The sequence below is a fragment of the Cucumis melo genome, chromosome 3 (genome assembly GCF_025177605.1).
Source record: "Cucumis melo cultivar AY chromosome 3, USDA_Cmelo_AY_1.0, whole genome shotgun sequence".
Classification (NCBI taxonomy): domain Eukaryota; kingdom Viridiplantae; phylum Streptophyta; class Magnoliopsida; order Cucurbitales; family Cucurbitaceae; genus Cucumis; species Cucumis melo.
This window is the reverse complement of record NC_066859.1, coordinates 2465252-2485681: the sequence shown is the minus strand read 5'-3', so window position 1 is coordinate 2485681 and position 20430 is coordinate 2465252. Positions and strand designations below refer to the sequence as shown.

The 20430-nt window shown below is 34.1% G+C and overlaps 2 protein-coding genes across 3 annotated transcripts; both read left to right on the top strand.

Annotated features, from left to right (window-relative positions):
* Window positions 1–11512: 11512 nt before the first annotated feature.
* Window positions 11513–13637, top strand: LOC103485535 (ras-related protein Rab2BV). Its single transcript, XM_008443186.3, has 3 exons — window positions 11513–11753; window positions 11886–12089; window positions 12887–13637. The coding sequence occupies exons 2-3, from the start codon at window positions 11925–11927 to the stop codon at window positions 13370–13372; spliced, it is 651 nt and encodes a 216-aa protein (XP_008441408.1). The 5' UTR covers window positions 11513–11753; window positions 11886–11924; the 3' UTR covers window positions 13373–13637.
* A 1435-nt stretch (window positions 13638–15072) lies between these two features.
* On the top strand, window positions 15073–18736 carry LOC103485534 (serine/threonine-protein phosphatase PP1 isozyme 4). 2 transcript variants are annotated; one of them, XM_008443184.3, is made up of 4 exons: window positions 15073–15454; window positions 16204–16763; window positions 16871–17065; window positions 18097–18736. In XM_008443184.3, the coding sequence occupies exons 1-3, from the start codon at window positions 15253–15255 to the stop codon at window positions 17027–17029; spliced, it is 921 nt and encodes a 306-aa protein (XP_008441406.1). In that variant the 5' UTR covers window positions 15073–15252; the 3' UTR covers window positions 17030–17065; window positions 18097–18736. The 2 variants fall into 2 exon arrangements, with proteins under 2 accessions (XP_008441406.1, XP_008441407.1); XM_008443185.3 differs by having other exon boundaries at window positions 15081–15454; window positions 18081–18736.
* The last annotated feature ends 1694 nt before the right edge of the window (window positions 18737–20430 follow it).

Sequence of the window (20430 nt, the reverse complement as noted above, 5' to 3'; positions counted from 1 at the left end):
ATAAGCCTTGGGTACCAAGTTACATTTTGGTACCGCATTTCATCCTTAGACAGATGGCCAATTAGATCGAACCATTCAGACCTTGGAAGATATGCTTAGAGCTTGTGTTTTGTAGTTGAAGGGTAATTGGGATGCTCACTTGCCATTAATGAAATTTGCATATAATAGTAGTTTCCATTCAAGTATTGTAATGACACCATATGAGGTTTTATATGGTAGACGTTGTAGCACTCCTGTGTGCTGGGATGAAGTGGGAGAAAGGAAGTTAGTGGGGCCTGAATTAGTACAAACTACTTCGAAGAATGTGAAAATTATTAGAGAAAAGTTAAAAACAGCCTAGGATCGTTAAAAGAGTTATGTAGATAACCGCCGTAGAGACTTGGAATTTGAGGTTGGTGACAAGGTCTTTCTAAAGTTATCTCCTTAGAAAGGTGTGCTTCGATTTGCCAAAAAAGGGAAGTTGAGTCCAAGATTTATTGAACTTTATGAGATACTAGAACGTATTGGGCCTACAGCATATCGTTTGGTGTTGTCTATGGAACTTTCAAGGATTCATGATGTGTTTCAGGTGTCCATGTTGTGTAAGTACGTTCCCGATCCATCTCATGTTTTTTAGGCACAACCAGTTCGTTTAAAAGAGAACTTATCCTACGAAGAGGAATCAATACAAATTATTGACAAGAAAGAGCAGGTGTTAAGGAATAAGGTCATACCGTAAGTCAAGGTTCTTCAGAGGAACCATTCTACTAAAGAAGCAACGTGGGAGACTGAGCAGATAATGAAGGCAACGAAGACTAGAGTTCTTAGAAGGATTTAGTTGTTGTCCAACCTTTAGAAAACTCAGATTTTGGCATTTTCACACAACTTTGGTATGATTCTAAGCTTTATGGAGTCAATCTTGAGTACCCATCTAAATTTAGTGATAATATTGAATAACCCATGGTGTTGATAACTAGATTTCGAAGTTAGAAGGTGGTGAGGGTGTTGTTCTTTAGAAATAAGGCTACTTTGATAAGTGTTTGGTAGGATTTCATTGATAGCTGATTTTCCATGGAATTCTTAAACATACGTTGATTTTTGGCTTCAAATGGTGATACTTATTAAGTTTTTGGAGCAAAATCAATTTACCTATATTTTTGGATGCTAAACTTTAGAAAGCCATTAGAGTATTGTCCATTGAAGTCGAGGTTATTTGTAAGCCTTTGGAACGATTTTGGGAAATTCTAGTAGGTTTTCTTGGAGTTTTATGAATACCAACTTAGTTTTAGCATGAACTTGATATTACCCATATTATTTTGTATGAGAGCTTAAATATTTGGAGGACTTAGAAACATTGATCAACACATTTAAGGTCGTTTTAGACAAGTTTGGTTGAGTTCCGATGTTTTGACTCGTTAGATTGTTATTGAGTTTGTTAATGGATCAAAACCTCTAAGGTATGGATATTGGATATAAAAGCAGATGATTTTAAAAGACGACTTAAGTTTGGGTGCTTGTGGTGTTAGGAGTTTTAAGTTGAAGTTTAAGGGTCCAAAAGTTAAAATTTAGCCTAAATTAAAGCATGTGGTGAATGATACAAAGTTAATAAGAAAAGTAGTAATTCGACCCATTGAACAATAAATAGCTTGGATTGTCATGATGAAGTGTTTTAGAGATAGTTGTGATATCTTGATATGTGAAGATAACTGAGGGACTTTGATCGTTTTTTCAAGCCAAATTGAAGTGAGGAAAACGTATAACCCCGGGGGATCGAGTTATTGACTGTGAGTGGCCCATTTTCAAGTTTTCTTTATACTTATACATGTTATCTCATGATATTGCTTGGGAATTGATATGATTTAAACTTTTTATGACCGCGTTTTCGTTTATATTTAAACAATGTATTTACGCGTCGTGATTTTTAGAATGTTTATGCCATAGATTTTATAAAAACGAGTTTGAAGTTCTTGTTTCCATTTATACTTAAACGATGTGTCTATTCATCGCAATTTTAAGACTGCGTATGGCTTGAACTTTATAAAATCGTGTTTCAAGTTTGTTTATTATACTTAGTTTTGAAATATGTTACGTTTAACTGATGTTTATGGTAAACGAGAAGGTGATTTCCTTAAGGCTACGTGAATGTGTTTCCTTAGCACCACCTATGGTTGTCAGAGGTTCTAAGACAGAAAGAGGTCGTGACCGGAGATCCGAGAACCTGAGTCTAGGTGAGGACATGGATGGAGGATTGTGATATGGCTTCGGGTCTAGCTTAACCTATGATGGGTGGCTCTATGTGCACATAGGAGCGATATGGATGCATAGCTCCCTTTGGCCGCATGTTTCCTTATGGAGGTGGATCACATGTGAGCTATTTCAGGCCGTGTATTTAGTATGCTATCATGGTGGGATTGGATGGATGTTTTTACTGTGGTAGGTGCTAAATATACGTAAGCTCCGGTTAACCGCGTGTTTTCTTGTGGATATGGATCACGTGTGAACTATTCCCGATCGTGTATTTAGTATGCTATCATGGTTGGATTGGATGGAGGTTGCTATCATGGCGGGTACTAAATATACATGAGCTAGTTTTGGTTGCATGATTCTTTGATCATGTGCGAGCTATTTTTGGTCGTATATTTAGATGTCTTTCCATGGTTGGATTGACTACAAGTTTGTTGGTTGATTAGTGGCTACGAGATAATGCCGTTTTAACTAATATTTCATTACTAATGCATATTTACAGATTTTCTATTTGAGCATGTTTTATAAGTTTTGCTTCTAAAAAACTTGCCACTCATTGAGTTTTAAACTTACGTTTTCAATGTTTTCTCCCCCTTTCCCTCAGGTAGCAATAAAAAACCAAACTTTGGTTGAGCTCTCATTATCATTTATAGATCCTCATTTTTTGTATGTATATAGTTATGTTTTGTATTGCATCATGGAGTGGTTAGATGTAACGAGAGTGACGCTAAGGACTTGTGTTTGGAGATATCCCCCATTAGACTGAAATCATTTTGTATGTAATATCTAGTTGATTATGATTTCTACTTGAAACTCTAGAATAGTCTAGATTAGTGTATGGTGACACACACTCGATGTGATGTTGAGTTTGAAGTTGCTTATATGCACATGTAGAAGAGTAAAATTTCTCCGCTTTACAAGTTTGGCTAACCCATATTTTAAGGGACGTGTTGCCAAAGTTTTTATAGAAATTTTTGACAAGTATTTTATTAGTCTTACGTTTGAAAAGGAATGTTAATTTCTATTATGATTAAGCATGCTAAAAATTAGATTACAAAGAAGTGGAAGAATACTTACGATTGTGGATGACTCTGGACCTATAAACCACCAAATTTGGAGACACCACCACTTGGAAACCTTCATATTCTCTGAGTTATTTGGTTTCTAGGAACCAATTGGAAGGAGGGGAATTCAAAGAGAGAATTTTCTTCTTGAGAGAATTGTATTACGCAAAAGTCACAAAACTATTCTGTGAATGTGTACTAGTATCTCTGAAGAAGAGGGAAGTTGAGAGAAAAATGGGAATGTGGGAAAACCACCCACGTTCCCTAATAATTTAATAAATTAATATTAATATTAAAATAATTAATTAATTTAATTAAATAATTAATTAAATAATATTTAATTAATATTTCATTTAAATCATATTTAATTAATATTTCATTTAAATCATATTTAAATGAATATCTCTTGCATAACCTATAGTTTTAATTTAATTAATTTAATTAAAACAAATTAAACTAAACTATTAATTGATTCTCCAATTAATTAATTTCTAAATTAAATATCTTATATTTAATTTAATCCAAATTTGAATCATATTCAAATATGAATTTCTCTCATAACCTATAGTTTTAATGTTTATCATATACATATTAAATTTTAACCTATAGTTTTAATATGAATCTAATTCACATTAAATTAATATTTGAACTCATTCAAATATTTTATTCTCTCATAAATTAATTTTGAATCATATCCAAAATTAAATTTATATAATAAAATTAAATTATAATATAAACTTTATATTATAATGTATCACCATATATTATATTAATTCCCAAAGTAAACTTGAACATTTCAAATTACGACCAATACAAATAAATCCCATTACCCTTTACGAGCTAGAAAGAGGACCTAATAAACCTACAGATCAGAAGCTACAATGATATAAGATTAATTAGCTAAACTCATTAACCACATTAATCAATATTCGTTAACTATGTGTACACTCCACTAAAGACTCACAGCTGAACTTTTCTCACTGTAGATATATTTTTTTGTCCATGGATATAGACCAATACCAGTAAGTTAGTGCTTCACAAGTGTTTGTAACACCAAGATAAGGTACCTTATCCTTATACTATAGACCATTTAAGTTGATCTCGAACATTGGTCCCTGTATGTTTCTATATATTGTTCAAGACTCATCAAACAACTTAGGATTTTAGTTTATTGGATTTGGGTAATTAAGAAAAAGCTAATAATAAAATCAATAACACTTATTAAAATCATAATAATAGTACTTTATTAATAACGATCAATGAGTTATATGATGGAATAAAAAAAACATTAGAGACAATGCAACAGCGGAAGATATAGATCATGCTTTACTCTATATGCATCTAAACGATTTAGAAGTTAACATGCTTCTACCATGCGATGAATCTAAACGAAGAGAGAGGAAGGTAAACGATGTACTTACCTTTGTACTTCTCAACTTCTTCTTTGATCCAAAATTTCTTCTCTTCCTGAAGATCACGAGCAAGGACAACCACCAAGCTGACCTATTATGCTCAGGACCAAGAACAGAGTTATGGGACTCGGTTATGCAAAGAGAATTTTGGAGAGAGATGGGAGTCAACCGTTTAGGTGTTTTTCCAGAGAAAACCTCATCCTTTTCTCATTCGGCAATGAGAAGTTTTATATGAAATTTACAAGTAAATTTGTATGTAAATTATTTCATATTTTATCAACACCTAATCAATTCATTAACTCTTTAATGAAATTACTGGCGTTTAATTCATAATCAGTTGCCACGTCGCCCATTAACCATTAATTAATAAAGTAATTAGTCAAAGGGGCATTTTAGTCATTTCACCAACTTAAGTCAAAGTTAAACTTTGACTTTTCTTAGTCAAAAGTCAATTTTTTTTACTTTTTACTAATTTTCTCGTCTTGACTAATTATAACCTCCCGAGTATGAATCCGTATTCATTTCTCTAAAATTCAAATCATATTTGAATATAAATCCGGTCAAAGTTCAAAATCAACATATTGACTTTTAACCGTTTTCTAAAGTTTTCAAGCTTTTAAATATGAATCTATATTCATATTTATTTAAATCATATTTAAATACAAAACTTAAAGTTTATTTCTACCGACTTATATATTATATATTTTTCAGTTTCTCTCTCTTATCTTTATTCGAACGATTCGAATTACTTCAACATACTTGTTTTTAGTTGAATCCATATGAGCTAGTAGGGAAACCTAATGGACCTATAGATCATGGGCTCCAACGATCCGAGACTAACTGGCTAAACTCTTTTAGACCAAAGTTAATCAACATTCGTTAACTAAAGAGTCATTCCACTAAAGATTCTTAGCTGCACTCGCCTCACTATAGATATATTTTTGTCCACCTGATATAACCATAATGGGTAAGTCGATCATTCACAGGTTGTTCGTAATCTTGGCTGGGTCAAAATATCGTTTTACCCTCGAGATTAAATCTTGCTCCTTAAGACCCACTGATCTATTATTGAACAATTGGTTTAAGGTCCAACCTATAAACTAGAATCCTTATCGGGTCAATGAGAAGGTGGGGCCCCTTGTTCAATATTTGGATTCAGTCCTTAAGGGAACAACCTATCTACTATCCCAGAAGTGGGTAGGAGTGAATTCCATCTTGCTCTCTATGTCCCTATGTCTCTACATAAAGTTCAAGTGTATTGACAAACTTAGTCAAATAGCCTCGGGGTCTTAAAAAATATTGGTTTTAAGATTATGGCATTCAATAATAAATTTTATTGAATCAAATAATAAAGTATGAGTTTTAGGACACAAATTCCAACAACCTCCCACTTGGACTAAAACTTTTGTTTGAATTTGTGTCCTAAAACTCCAAGTAAGTTAGAATTTTATAATGAGAGAAAAGTATATATACATAAGTACAATAAACACATATATAAACTAGCGCATAATCCCAATAAGTCTCCCACTTGTCCTAGTTTACAAACCGCGTAGACCTAAACCATGTAGGTGGCTCTCAAACACTTTAGCCATGAGAGCTTTTGTAAACGAATCAGCCATGTTTTGCTCGGAGGAGATTTTTGTTACTGTAACGTCTCCTCGATGTACGATTTCCCTGATAAGATGGTACTTTTGTTCAATGTGCTTCCCTCGTTTATGACTTCTAGGTTCTCGTGAATTTGCAACTGCACCATTGTTGTCACAGTACAAGGTGATTGACAGATGCATATTTGGAACAACTTCCAAATCTCTTAAGAACTTTTTAAGCCATACTGCTTCTTTCACTGCTTCACAGGCAGCTACATATTCAGCTTCCATAGTGGAGTTGGCAATACAGGATTGTTTTATGCTTCTCCATACTACTGCTCCTCCGTTCAAAGTGAAAACTGATCTTGATGTAGACTTTCTAGCATCTTTATCAGTTTGAAAATCGGAGTCAGTGTATCCAGTAAGGATTAGATCCTTAGAACCATACACAAGCATGTAGTCTTTTGTCCTTCTAAGATATTTTAGAATATTCTTAACGGTTATCCAATGATCACGTCCAGGATTGGACTGATATCTACTAACTATTTCCACTGAATAACAAATATCAGGTCTAGTACATAACATCGCATACATCAGGCTCTCAATAGCAGAAGCATAGCGAATGTTACTCATATCCTCAACTTCTTGAGGTGTCTTTGGACATTGTTCTTTTGATAAATGAATTCCATATCTGTACGGCAGCAGACCCTTTTTGGAATTATGCATCTTATATCTTGACAACATTTTATCTGTATAAGATGTTTGAGACATGGCTAGAGTCTTGTTCTTTCGGTTTCAAACTATTTGGATACCAAGAACATATTGTGCATTTCACAAATCTTTCATTTGGAATTGTGTAGCTAGTCATTCCTTAATATCAGTTAGATGACCTACGTCATTCTCAATCAGTAGAATGTCATCTACATACAGAACTAAGAATGCTACAGTAGAATTGATGATCCTTTTGTAAACACAAGGTTCATCAACATTCTGTTCAAAACCATAGGATTTGATCGCAGTATCAAACCTTATATTCCAAGATCTAGAAGCTTGTTTTAATCCATAAATAGATTTTTTAAGCTTACAAACTTTTTGTTCTTGACCCTTTTGTATAAACCCCTCTGGTTGGACCATATAAATACTCTCTTCAAGATTATCATTCAAAAAGGCTATCTTGACATCCATCTGCCAAATTTCATAATCATAAAAAGTGGCGATGGACAAAAGTATTCGTATCGACTTTATCATGGCAATAGGAGAGAAAGTTTTTTCATAATCTATTCCTTTTTTTTTTTTTTTGTGTAACCTTTTGCCACTAGTCGAGCTTTGAAAGTCTGTACTTTACCAACTTGGTCTCGTTTTCTCTTGTAGATCCATTTATAACCAATAGGTCTTACCTCACTTGGTTGATCTACTAGAGTCCAGATGTAATTGAAATACATATATTCCATTTTGAGGTCCATGGCTTTGATCCATTGGTCACTGTCCACATCATTTATTGCATGTTTATAGGTTAATGGATCCTCTATCCCATCATCAGGTATGATGATTTAAGCTTCACTTAAATCCAAATAGCGATCAGGTTGTCGTACAACCCTCCCACTACGACGAGGTTCTCTCAACTCTTGAGAAGGATGTGTTTGACCAATATTTCTAGTTTTATCTACTACTTTAGTAGATGAACTAGATCTATCTGTAGAATTCTCGGAAATTTCTTCTAATACTAATTTACTGCGAGTTTGATGATTTCTTATATGGTCTTCCTCTAAGAATGTAGCATTTGTCGACACAAATATTTTATTTTCTTGAGGGTCGTAAAATAAATCACCTCTTGATTCTTTTGAATAACCTACAAATAGGCATAATTTTGAATGATGTTATAACTTTTTAGGGTGTTGCACCAACACGTGTGCTGGACATCCCCAAATCCTAAAGTAACGTAAACTTCCTTTACGCCCTTTCCATAGCTCATAAGGTGTTTCAGAAACACTTTTAGAGAAAACGTTGTTCAAAATATAGATAGTTGTGTCTAAAGCATATCCCCAAAAAGAATCTGGTAACTGAGCAAAACTCATCATAGAGCGAACCATGTCTAACAAAGTTTGGTTTATTCTTTCTGATACACCGTTCTGTTGAGGCGTACTAGGTGTAGAGAGTTATGATTGGATTCCATGTTCTATCAAATAGTCTTGGAATCGCAAATCCATATACTCTCCACCTCGATCTAATTGAAATGTCTTTATTGTTTTACCTGATTCATTTTCAACTTTAGCCTTATATTCTTTAAACTTTTCAAAAGAATTAGACTTGTTCTAAATTAGGTAAACATGACCATACCTAGAATAATCATCAATATAGCTGATGAAATATTCGTATCCTCTACGAGCCTTGACATTCATTGGTCCACAAAGGTCCGAATGTACGAGCTCTAAAGGGGTTTTGACTCTAAGACCTTTTCCAGTAAAAGATCTTTTGGTCATCTTTCCTTCAAGACAGGAATCACATGGAGGTAAAGAGTTATCTTCTAACTGATTTTAGAAGTCCACTCTTAACCAATCTTCCAATCCTATTGAGATTTATGTGACCAAGTCTTAAGTGCCATAAGAAGACATTAGAAGAAACTTTTTGTCTTTTATTCTGAGTTTCAGCTGTTCTAAACATCTCAGTATTTAAGACAAAATTTGCTCGTGTTGGTCTTAACTTGTATAAGTTGTTTTCAAGTATAGCAGAACAAATGTGAATACCTTTTCTTAAAATGAACGGTTCATTAATTTCAAAAGATATTTTATACATATGTTCTATCAAACAAGAGATAGATATCAAATTCCTCTTTATTTGAGGTGCATATAAGACATTCTTGAGTAAGATATATCTATCATTAAAAAACAACTTCAAATCTCCCACTGCTTTGCCTGAGACCATTTCTCCAGTTCCAACTTTGAGAGTGATCTCGCCCTCAGAGAGCCTTTTCCAATGACTAGTTTTCTGAAATGAGAAACAAATATGATTAGTGGCTCCTGAATCTAATATCCAGGTGGAATTTTCATTTTCCACTAAACATGTTTCAAGGACAAGTAAATCATATTTACCTTGTGCTTCTTTCTAAGCAAGGTATTTTGGACAATTTCTCAACCAGTGCCCATTTTCACCACAGTGGTAACATTTACCTTTTTCTGTAGTCTTCGTTACCTTGTTTTGCTTAGGAGTCTTTCCCTTTCCCCTCTTTTCAATCTTTCGATTGGGTTTTGATGGTCCAGTTTTAGATCTAGAGGACGATCCTCTTTTGAATTTTTCTTTTGTAGTAGCAACATTTGCTTCTACTTCTTTTCCCTTACCCTTGGTAAGATTCTGGAATCGTTGGAGCTCGTTCAGAAGAGTTGTCAGGTTAAATTCTATTTTATTCAGGGATGCATTCGTTTGGAATGGTATGAAGCTCTTTGGAAGAGACTCTAAGATTAAACTAACTTGATTAGCCTCATCAATGGCACCACCATTTACCTCAACAATATTGAAGTGAATCATCATGTTCAGGACATGTTCTCTAACAGAGGTCCCCTCCTTCATACGCTTAGTGTAAATGTATTTGATTGCCTCGTGTCTTAGGGACCATTTTGGTTGCCCAAACATTCCTTTCAAAGAATCCATAATTTCTTTAGCCGTGGCTAAGGATTCATGCTTCTTTGCTAAAACATCTGACATGCTAGCAAGAATGTAGACACGAGCTTTCTCATTTGCTTTTATCCATCGATCATATGCTTTCCGACTACCTCGATTTGCATTTGAGGTCGGGGTTTCAGGACATTCCTCAGTTAAGACAAATCTTAAATCATCAACAACTAGTATTGTGTTAAGATTTGATTTCCATGCCGCATAGTTATCGCCGTTAAGTTTTTCGGAAGATAATAATTGAACTATCGAGCTATTCATACTAAAAAACAAACATACTTTGTTTAGAAACTATAATCTGAATAAACCAATCATTTTAGCAAAACTTTAAATATATACCCTTTTATTATGTTTTGCAACGATAATTCAAAGGTTCAGAATAACCTCTACCTAGGGGTAGCCGATTACTCGTCCTTTGAATCAAGACAATCTTGACCAAATGCTAACTCACAAATATCTCATATTTACTTAGCATTTAGTTACCGTTTACTTCAGCCAAAAAAATACTAACTATTTTAGTAATTCTTGTAACTGTGACCCTCCATTTTCGGTTCTCAGAGATGAGAATCATTATGCTCCCGAAGGTGGAAAAACAATATGAAAACTTATCTAAGAGACCCTATCCAAATATGGAGTTTGCGGTGTTCCGAATCCTGTAATACAGCCCTCCGAAGGGAACATCGCTCTAGGGCAGACAAGCAGATGCATTATAGGAATCTCACTGTGCGACCCAATGGAAGAGACCGTGGGATGTATTGTTATAAATCCCTCACCCACTTACTATGAACTACTTCCCCCATTCACCTTGTTCATAGCTCATGCAAACACTCTCCGAAGGGAGTCCGCTCCTATGCATGGCCCAAAGCCCTTCATGAACCTCACGGTATGAACTCTTGGGGACGTTAGAGCTAAAAGTACGATACTTTTCTCCAGCTGAAGTGTTCTAAAATTTCGGGTAAATTATTCAGGATTTAATTTAGGCTAACTTAAACAAATCTTAAATCTAGGTAAACATCCAAGTATAACATTTATATTGGATTTTAACCTACGATGTCTAGGTGATAAACCAATTTTATGATCCATTATTATATCTAATCGCAAACCAATTAATGGATATAACCAATTTTAACATATTATCTAAACGATGCCGTATATATTGAACCATATTTAAACGATCGTATATAAATTGTAGTCATATCTAATCGCAAATATATTAGGCATGCGTTATTGACGGCGTGGTTGATGAGACATTTTCGGTATTTTACACGGTGAACCTATGAGATTTTTTCGTTTTTGAATTGTTCTATAAATATTTTGCTGATTTTTATATTTTTGAAAAAACCCTCTTGAAAACTTGTTTTTCTTTTAATAATTTTATAATAATAAGTAATTTTTTAAAAAATCTCTTTGTAGATGATAATCAAATCAAATAAACATAAGCTACCAAACAAAAACATTTGTTTATGGAAAATATTTTGCCAAAAAATAGTAACCGCAACTATTTATTTATTTATAATTTTATAAGAAAAAAAAAGTAAAATGAATTAACGGTGGGATTCTGAATGGTGTGCCACATGAAAGGCCGCCTTCAGTGCCTTTCCCTCCGTTATTCCGTTTCCGTTTCATTGGTTCCGTAATATCCCTTATTTTCTTCTTTCCCATTTTCCTTAAAACTCGCTAATAAAATTTCCCAAGAAATTTCAGGAAAAAAAAAACAAAAAACAAAACAAAACAAAATTCCTAATCCAATTACCACTCTCCCCCCCTTCCCAATCAATCCCATTCACCATTTTTTCTTTATGGTCAGTTCTTCCTTCTTCTTCTTCATTCTCTTTTCTTGTTTTTCTTCCAACACCTGCATCAGATTAAAAATGCGATTCTTTATTCCTTTTCTTTTTGGTTCTTAATCGTTATGATGTTGTTGGATCTGGCAGGTGTTAGGCTCGGTATTTGATTAGGATTAATTTGTTCAAATGGCTTACAAGGTGGATCATGAATACGATTATCTCTTCAAGATTGTCTTGATCGGTGATTCTGGCGTTGGAAAATCCAATATTCTCTCCAGGTTTACGCGTAACGAATTCTGTTTGGAATCCAAGTCCACCATTGGTGTTGAATTCGCTACACGGACTTTGCAGGTTGTTTACGCTACACTCTATTTTTATATTCCTTTTTTTTTCTTTAATCAAAGTCATTTCTTTCTCATTTAGATCGTTGATCGTGTTATTACGTTACTTATTTAACAATTCCATGAGTTTGATTCTGGTGGGATGAGAATCCTAAATCAGGAGATTTCGTTTAAATTAGAACATTGATATTGTAATTGTATATCAATAGGCCTGAATTGATCATTTTCTCCAAGTTTGAATCTGACTTTAGGAAGGAGGATATGAATATTGACTCGCATATTTCTTCCCTTCCCATTTGTTTATGAACTGATTTGAGCCGAAGACCAAATTTGACTATTCATGTGCCACCTGTTATGATATAATATTAAATTTACATTTATACATCTCTGTAATCTATTCTAAAAGGAGGGGTTCAAAAAGTCCTTTGTTCAAACTCTGTAATAATAATGTATGTTGTTTCCTTTGTAATTATAGCTAGTTTTCTGTATATATCAAAACCTAAACTTGAAGGAAAAGTATTAAAAGCGAGATACCATGTTAATTAGGAGCTAAAAATTTAATAGGTTATTACTTTCGATACCATTTAGACTTAAAAATTTCTTGAAATCCTAACGAGTTGAAATCAATATTAATTGAGAAATGAGAAGTAATTAACAATTGGAGAAGGTTTTGATGCAGGACCTTTTTAACACTCTTATATTATATTAAATCGCTAATGAACTCTAAACTAAAGTTAGGTGAAGGTAAATTTAATGTTACATGTTAACATATTAAAGTAGATGATCGTTGAGAATGGTTTGAGACAGGTAGAGGGGAAGACAGTGAAGGCTCAAATATGGGACACAGCAGGGCAAGAGAGATACCGAGCCATTACAAGTGCTTATTACAGGGGAGCAGTTGGTGCACTTTTGGTTTATGATATAACCAAGAGACAAACCTTTGACAATGTCCAAAGATGGCTACGTGAACTGAGAGACCATGCTGATTCCAATATCGTGATCATGATGGCCGGAAACAAGGCGGATCTTAACCATCTCCGGGCAGTTTCCGCGGAAGATGCTCAGCTTTTGGCAGAAAAAGAAGGGCTGTCATTCCTTGAAACTTCAGCTTTGGAGGCCTTGAATGTTGAGAAGGCTTTCCAGACCATTTTGCTTGACATTTATCATATCATTAGCAAGAAAGCTTTGGCTGCTCAGGAAGCCACCTCCAACCCCGGCCTCCCTCATGGCACGACCATCAACGTCGCGAATCTCTCAGGCAATTACAGCAAGAGAAGTTGTTGCTCCAATTGATCATGTGATATGATGTGGTTTTGGGGGACAAGATCAACCAAAAAAGAAAAAAGAGAGAGAGAGAGAGAGAGAAATAGTAAAAAAAAAAAAAAGGTTTTTGTTGTAAAAGGCAAGATGAATAGAGAGATACCCTTTTCAATATATATTTTTTCATAGATGGAAAGGAGAGAAGAGAGAGAATCAAAGTGAACTCAGGCTGCTTCTTCCATTTTTATCTAAACTAATTTTGTTTGTTTCAATGGAAAAATGAGACATTTTTCATCCAGGATGTAGCTTCTTCTATTATTATTATTAATATCATCATCATTGTCATTCTTTTTAATTCTTCTTTTTGTCTTTGTCTTTTTTTCTTTTTTATTCCTTTCCCAATAAATTCTCGTGTTTCTTTCAAGTGAAATAATTAGAGGCCCCCACTTTTCAAGGACAACTACCAGTGGTTACTCTACCTTTTCTTTTCCAACAATATCATCCATAATTTTGTAGATCGTATAATGATTCATTTTCATAGAATGTGCATAACACAACAACCAAAAAGAAAAGATAAACTATCAAATTTGACCACTTTTTTTACTTCCACCGTGATATTTGGGATAAGGGATTATTTTGGATTAAAGTAGTGTGTTTATGATACATATTATTTTAGTTTGGGAGGAAATAGTGACTACTATTACAAATAACTAAAAAAATGATGAAGGTCAAATAGTAAAAAATGTACGAATAGTAAATATCCTAGTAAATTGAAATTTTTAAATAGTATTTGCTATAATTAGGGATGGTTATTGTAACCTTGCATAATCTTCGTCTCAAATGGCCCTATAATATTTTAAATAGAGTTTTCAAACAATCCATAGGTATACAATTACTTTTTGATGTATATTAAGAATGTTGGATTTATAGGTTGTACCACTAATCCTAAAACTCCCGCATATTAATGATAAAGTACGTGAAACAAGATTGTTTAAAATCTATTAGTAGGAGAGTAAAAGAATGTACTATTAATTTTGAAACTAGAAGTCCGATTAGCCAATCTACGGTTATAGAAAAAAAAGTCACCAAGAACACATTCAAACCTATTAATAACCATGGAGTTTGTGGTTTGAATATTTCAATCTTAATATAAGGTTGGTAAGTTGGTGTATTAAATAAAATTATAGGAAAAAAAACTCTACCTATTTGAAAGGATAACAAATTGTTATTATTATTAGAAAAATTGTCAAAAATGACAAATTTAACAAAATATTTATAACATATAGTAAAATTGATACGATATGTTTCGATCAATCATACCGATAAGTAGTAATAGAAGTCTATCAATATTTATTATTAATAGAATCAAAAATTCTATAATACATTATAAATATTTTAGTTTATTTTATTATTAAAAAAAAAAAGTGATAGATGGAGGTTTATGTTTGAAGCGGAAGAAATGGAAAATAAATGGTGAAACCAAAAGAATAGCGTAAAAAACAATATAATTAGAATAGAGCGCGTTAGGTTTTGGGAAATTTAATGAATGCATTTTAAACGAAGAGACGACGCCCTTGGGGCTCCACCACCACGTAGGACGTCAATATATTAAATATATAATAATAAATAATAATATTTGACATGGATAAAAATAATATTATTTTAATACCTTTCACTTTCCGAGAAAAGTCTTTTATAATTATTTTATATTAATATTTGGAGAAAGAATTAATAAAGATATAGAAATATAGAATAGAAGTCCGCAAAGAGAGGACCGGGACGGAAGAAAACAAATAAAGAGAGGAAAAAAGAAAATTTGCGTTAATCGAGTTGTTGCTGGTTTTGGGGTTCTTCGATTACTAGGGTTTCTCTGTAATCTTTTTCGGAAGAGGATCCGAGAATCTTTAATCCTGATGGCTTCGCAAGGACAAACAAGTATTGAACCCGCTGTACTCGACGACATAATCCGGCGCCTCACCGAAGTCCGCTCCTCTCGTCCCGGGAAACAGGTTCAGTTATCAGAGAATGAGATCAAACAACTTTGTGCTGCTTCCAGAGAGATTTTTATTCAGCAACCCAATTTGCTCGAGCTTGAAGCCCCTGTTAAAATTTGTGGTATGTTCTTTTCCTTTTTCTTTTTTCTTTTTTCTTTTTTCTTTTTTCTTTTTTCTTTTTTCTTTTTTTCTTTTTCTTTTTTGGTTCTATTTGTTCCATCGTTAACTGATGATGGGATTAGCTAGGAAGTTTGTATCTTTGTACGGTTTCGCCTGTTCTTCGTTGTTTTGGTTCATACATTTGATGTTCCGATTTGTTTTTAGTTTTGTTATTGTTGTTGGTTTGTAGAGAAATGTGAAATCGAAAATTCTCTCTCAATCTAAGTTTTAGAAAGAGAGCACGAAAATGGTCTTATTATTTTCAGATGGAAATTTGTGGAATGGTTTAACCTTACCAGATTTATCAGGCCGTAAGAAAATATATATTATGCTGCCGTTATTAATCTTATCGTTTTCCTTAATAAATCTACTCTGGTTTTCTTTGTTCTTGTTGTAATGTTCTTTCAATTAGCTGGAAGTGGTGTTTTGAAATTGCATGGACATCTAGTATTTTTGAAACCTGAATTCAATTGATATTACAGTGTTTTACCTTTTAATTCAAAATGTTATTTCCACCTCCCTTTTTTGTCTCTGTAAGAGAATATTCAAGTATTTAACAGAAGGGGGTTTCTGATATGAGTTCAATATAAGTTTGGCAATCGACTTTGGACTAGAGCTTTGAGTATACATATACGAGTTTCATATTAATTGATGATCTTAGTTAGTGTTATGGAGTTGTCTTCTAATCTTGTGTACTGTTTCAATATTCAGGTGACATTCATGGGCAGTATAGTGATTTACTAAGGCTCTTTGAGTATGGAGGTTTTCCTCCAAGTGCCAATTATCTGTTTTTAGGAGACTATGTGGACCGTGGCAAGCAGAGCTTAGAAACAATATGTCTATTGCTTGCCTATAAGATCAAGTACCCTGAGAATTTTTTCCTTTTAAGAGGAAACCATGAATGTGCTTCAATTAATAGGATATACGGGTTTTATGATGAATGTAAGCGGCGGTTTAATGTGAGACTCTGGAAGGTGTTTACTGATTGTTTTAACTGTCTTCCTGTGGCTGCTCTTATTGATGAAAAAATTTTGTGCATGCATGGTGGTCTCTCCCCGGATCTTACAAATCTGGATCTAATAAGAAACTTAGGCAGGCCAACCCCTATCCCAGACACTGGTTTGCTATGTGATTTGCTTTGGTCTGATCCTTGTCGGGATGTTCGAGGGTGGGGAATGAATGATAGAGGAGTCTCTTACACCTTTGGTCCTGATAAGGTGGAAGAATTTTTATCCAAGCACGACCTGGATCTCATATGCCGTGCTCATCAGGTGGTTGCTGCTTCTTCTTCCTCTCCCTTTCCCTCTTTTGCTTTTCATAGTTTATTCTCGTGACTTATTGCTACTGTTCCTCATTCTGGTGTGATTTTTTTACCTAGGTTGTGGAGGATGGTTATGAATTTTTTGCTGACAAGCAACTTGTCACAATATTCTCAGCCCCCAACTATTGTGGTGAATTTGATAATGCTGGTGCAATGATGAGTGTTGATGAAAACCTGATGTGCTCTTTCCAGATTCTGTCATCTTCACATAGGTGATGGTTGCAGGTTAACTATTATTAGTCTTTAACCAAGGTCAGCTGAAATATTTCACCTTTCTCCTCATAAATTGATCTGTTGTGTGTTTTTCCCAAATTGGTTCACACGTTTTGTCTTCTTGTGCCATTTCTTTTGGTTGAGCTTGATATAAAAATGATATGGAATTCAAGTAAAAAAAAGTTCCTGGTTTCTGTTTAATGATCTTATTCTTAGGAATTCCAACAAAATATTGTAACATACACTGCTTTTGTTTTGTAAGTAAAGTGAATTGCTAATTTGGATTGAACTGTTTATCTCGCAATTAGAAATGATTTTCTTCTTCAGTAATGTGGAAAAGCTGATATACATTTTCTTAATTAAAGTTAGATCTTGCGTTGAATTTTTTTATTTGTTAGTGTCTTAACTGTGGAATTGTTTGGATAGGATGCCTTGCCTTTGTGAATTTCTAGATTTGTTTTGCTGGGTCGCTGACACTAAAGAATTTGTGAACTCCATGGGAAAATGTACTCGTCAAAGATATAGGAACACATCTTATTCATATATTTACTTGCAGCCTTCTCATATATACTGTCTGTGGTTGTACCTTTATTTATGCCTGAAACCAAATAACAATAAATTCTAGCCTCCTGCTGTGTTGCCTGCAATTATCAAGTCCCCTGATCATTGTTCATTTTATCGCTCTCAATAGGAGGGTGTTTGTTTTAGATTATGTGGGAGAGAGAGAGAGATAGTAAACTTTAAATAATAGAAGATTACTTATCTTTCTTATGGGTCAAGGAGTGGCGAAATTTTTTTTTCATGCTACTTCCCTTCAGTATTTTCTTATTAGTCTCTCTCTTCTAGAATGTTAGTTTCTTTCTGGAGCATTTCTATGATGAATTACAAGTTTAAGAGGTTGGTGAAACTTGTTTGTGCCTTGAAGATGAATGGCCTGGCTTTACTGATTCTGTAGTTTTCTCAAGCCTTTGGTCTGCATTTTTTGGATTTGGTAAATGAACATTAATTGTTCATGCTGTGCTAGCTGTTCCTTCACAATCTGAATTTGATTTAGAAAACATTTCATGCAGGCATTTCTATTTTCTCTGGAAAAAGTAGTTGCAGAAGATTGCAAAGCTTCAATATGTTATCGTATCTGTGAAGTGAAGAACAATGGTGCTACGTTTTCTTTCTTTCTTTCTTTATTTCCTTTTTTTTTTTCATTTTCATTTTGATGGTTAAGTGAGTAGGGGGGAGGTATTCAAAATGGAAAGTGAAGAATACTGCACGAAGATGAATCGATGGCCAAAGACAGGCAGAAACTTCTATATTTTCACTTTTTCTTCACATCAGTTGTACTAAATTTGCAGCACGTTTGTAGTGTATAATTGCTTTGGCAACCCATAGATCAACTTCCCACTTTGTTCAACATATTGGTTCAATCATCTCCTCAAGATTTCTTCACAGTTTTCTCAAGCTCCAGTAGCATTTTGCCAAACTTTGCCAATTTTCCTGCTGGATTTAGCATCGCTCATCTGAGTTTTTCCCATTTCTCTTTCTGTTTTTTCTTTTTTTGTTTGGAATTAGATGGTTCCAAATGTATATGATTGAGATTCAGGACCGTCTTTTCGGTCTTTTGGTAACAGAAACTTGAACTTAAGTTTCTACATCGAAAGGGATATGGTATTTATGTTTATAGTTATAGATCGGTGTTGGTACCAAATTCAATTATTGGCCTGCCTTTCTTCTTGGCCTTTGACGATGAAGTAGTGCAATTCTTTCATTCTTTCTTTAATTGAAGCTTTGTTGTATGTTTTTCTGCCATCGATATGCTGAGCTTGATGTTGTAGAGGAGATGTGGATATATACATTGACTGATATTAAGAATAGATCCCAACAAGAAGTTGATGGGTTTAATAAAAAAAAGTTGAGCTTTTCATAAAGAATGGTTGGTTTTAGCTCAAATAAACAGAGAATATATTCATCGATTACAATTCATCTGATCCACTTTTCATGGATGGTTGATGTTGTGTATAATGATTTGATGTTCTTCCTTATATTACTGTAAGGAAACAAAAAAAGAGGTAATTGTTATGAATAAAACCATTGGTTTGAGATAATTATAATTATAATAGGGCGTCTTTGGGCTTCTAAGGTCAAATAGGCTGTTTTTGTATTATTGAAAGCAATAAACACGAAGTCGGCTTACATGGAAATTCGAGAATCGGGAGAAAAACCACAATGTTTTTAGTTTTTATTATCCTTGATAATCATACAATAGGTACAAGAGGGAATAAATAGAAAAGTATATTTAGGATAAATCTTCCTAATTCTAACACTCTTTCAAGTTGGGGTGTAAATATCAATGAGGCCTAACTTGTTAACACAAAAGTCGAAGTTTGTCGGCTCGAAGAGATGTACGGAACGCATATGCTTCCACTGTCAAGTCTTTCTTTGATGAAATGTCGATCAATCTCAACATTTTAGTTTTATCATGTTGAACTGGATTGTTAGCAATACTCTTCAATGGAGTCTCACATTTCTAATGAAGATCAGACAGGACTTTTTGGAGCTAAATTTCCTCACATATTTCCAAACTCATAGCTTTGTATTTGGCTTTAACACTGCTCTTGACCACGACACTTTGCTTCTTACTCCTCCAAGTTACAAGATTGCCTCAAGCAAAAGTACAATAACCGGAGGTAGACTTTCTGTCAACAATGGTCTTTTTGTCTGTCTTTCTAAACATCAACCCTTTACCAAGTGTCGGTTTTAAGTATCTCAGAATTCTTTTGACAGCTTCCATGTGTTCCTCATAGGAAGCCTGCATAAACTGGCTGACAACACTCACAACAAAGGAAATATCAGGACGATTATGAGATAAGTAAATCAATATACCTAGGCGTTGATATTGTTCTTTATCAACTGGAACTTAATCATCAGAGTTTCCTAGTTTACAATTGAATTCAATAGGAGGGTCAGCGGGACGACATCCCAACATACCTGTCTCGGTTAGCAAATCAAGGGTGTATTTTCTTTGAGACATGAAGATGCCTTTTTAGATCTGGCCACCTCCATTCCAAGGAAATATTTCAGATTTCCCAAATCTTTGATTTCAAATTCATTACCCATTCTCTGCGTAAGTTGACTGATTTCTGTCCAATCATCTCCAGACAAAACGATGTAATCCACATAAACTATCAGAACTGCAATCTTCCCTGTCTCGAAAACTTTTATAAATAAAGTATGATCAGAGTGTGTCCATAAATGTATCATTGGGACTTGACAAAAGTAGTGAATCTATCAAACCATGCCCTGGGTGACTGTTTCAGACCATATAAGGATTTTTGGAGTTTATAAAATTGTTGACCAAACTGGGATTCAAAGCTAGGCAAATGGCTCATGTAGACCTCCTCTACTAGATC

Coding starts and splice junctions, on each gene's coding strand:
- LOC103485535 (XM_008443186.3), top strand. CDS start 11,925: ATGGCTTACAAGGTGGATCATGAATACGATTATCTCTTCAAGATTGTC. Junction 12,090..12,886: donor TCGCTACACGGACTTTGCAG/GTTGTTTACGCT, acceptor GGTTTGAGACAG/GTAGAGGGGAAGACAGTGAA.
- LOC103485534 (XM_008443184.3), top strand. CDS start 15,253: ATGGCTTCGCAAGGACAAACAAGTATTGAACCCGCTGTACTCGACGAC. Junction 15,455..16,203: donor AGCCCCTGTTAAAATTTGTG/GTATGTTCTTTT, acceptor TTCAATATTCAG/GTGACATTCATGGGCAGTAT. Junction 16,764..16,870: donor TCATATGCCGTGCTCATCAG/GTGGTTGCTGCT, acceptor TTTTTTACCTAG/GTTGTGGAGGATGGTTATGA.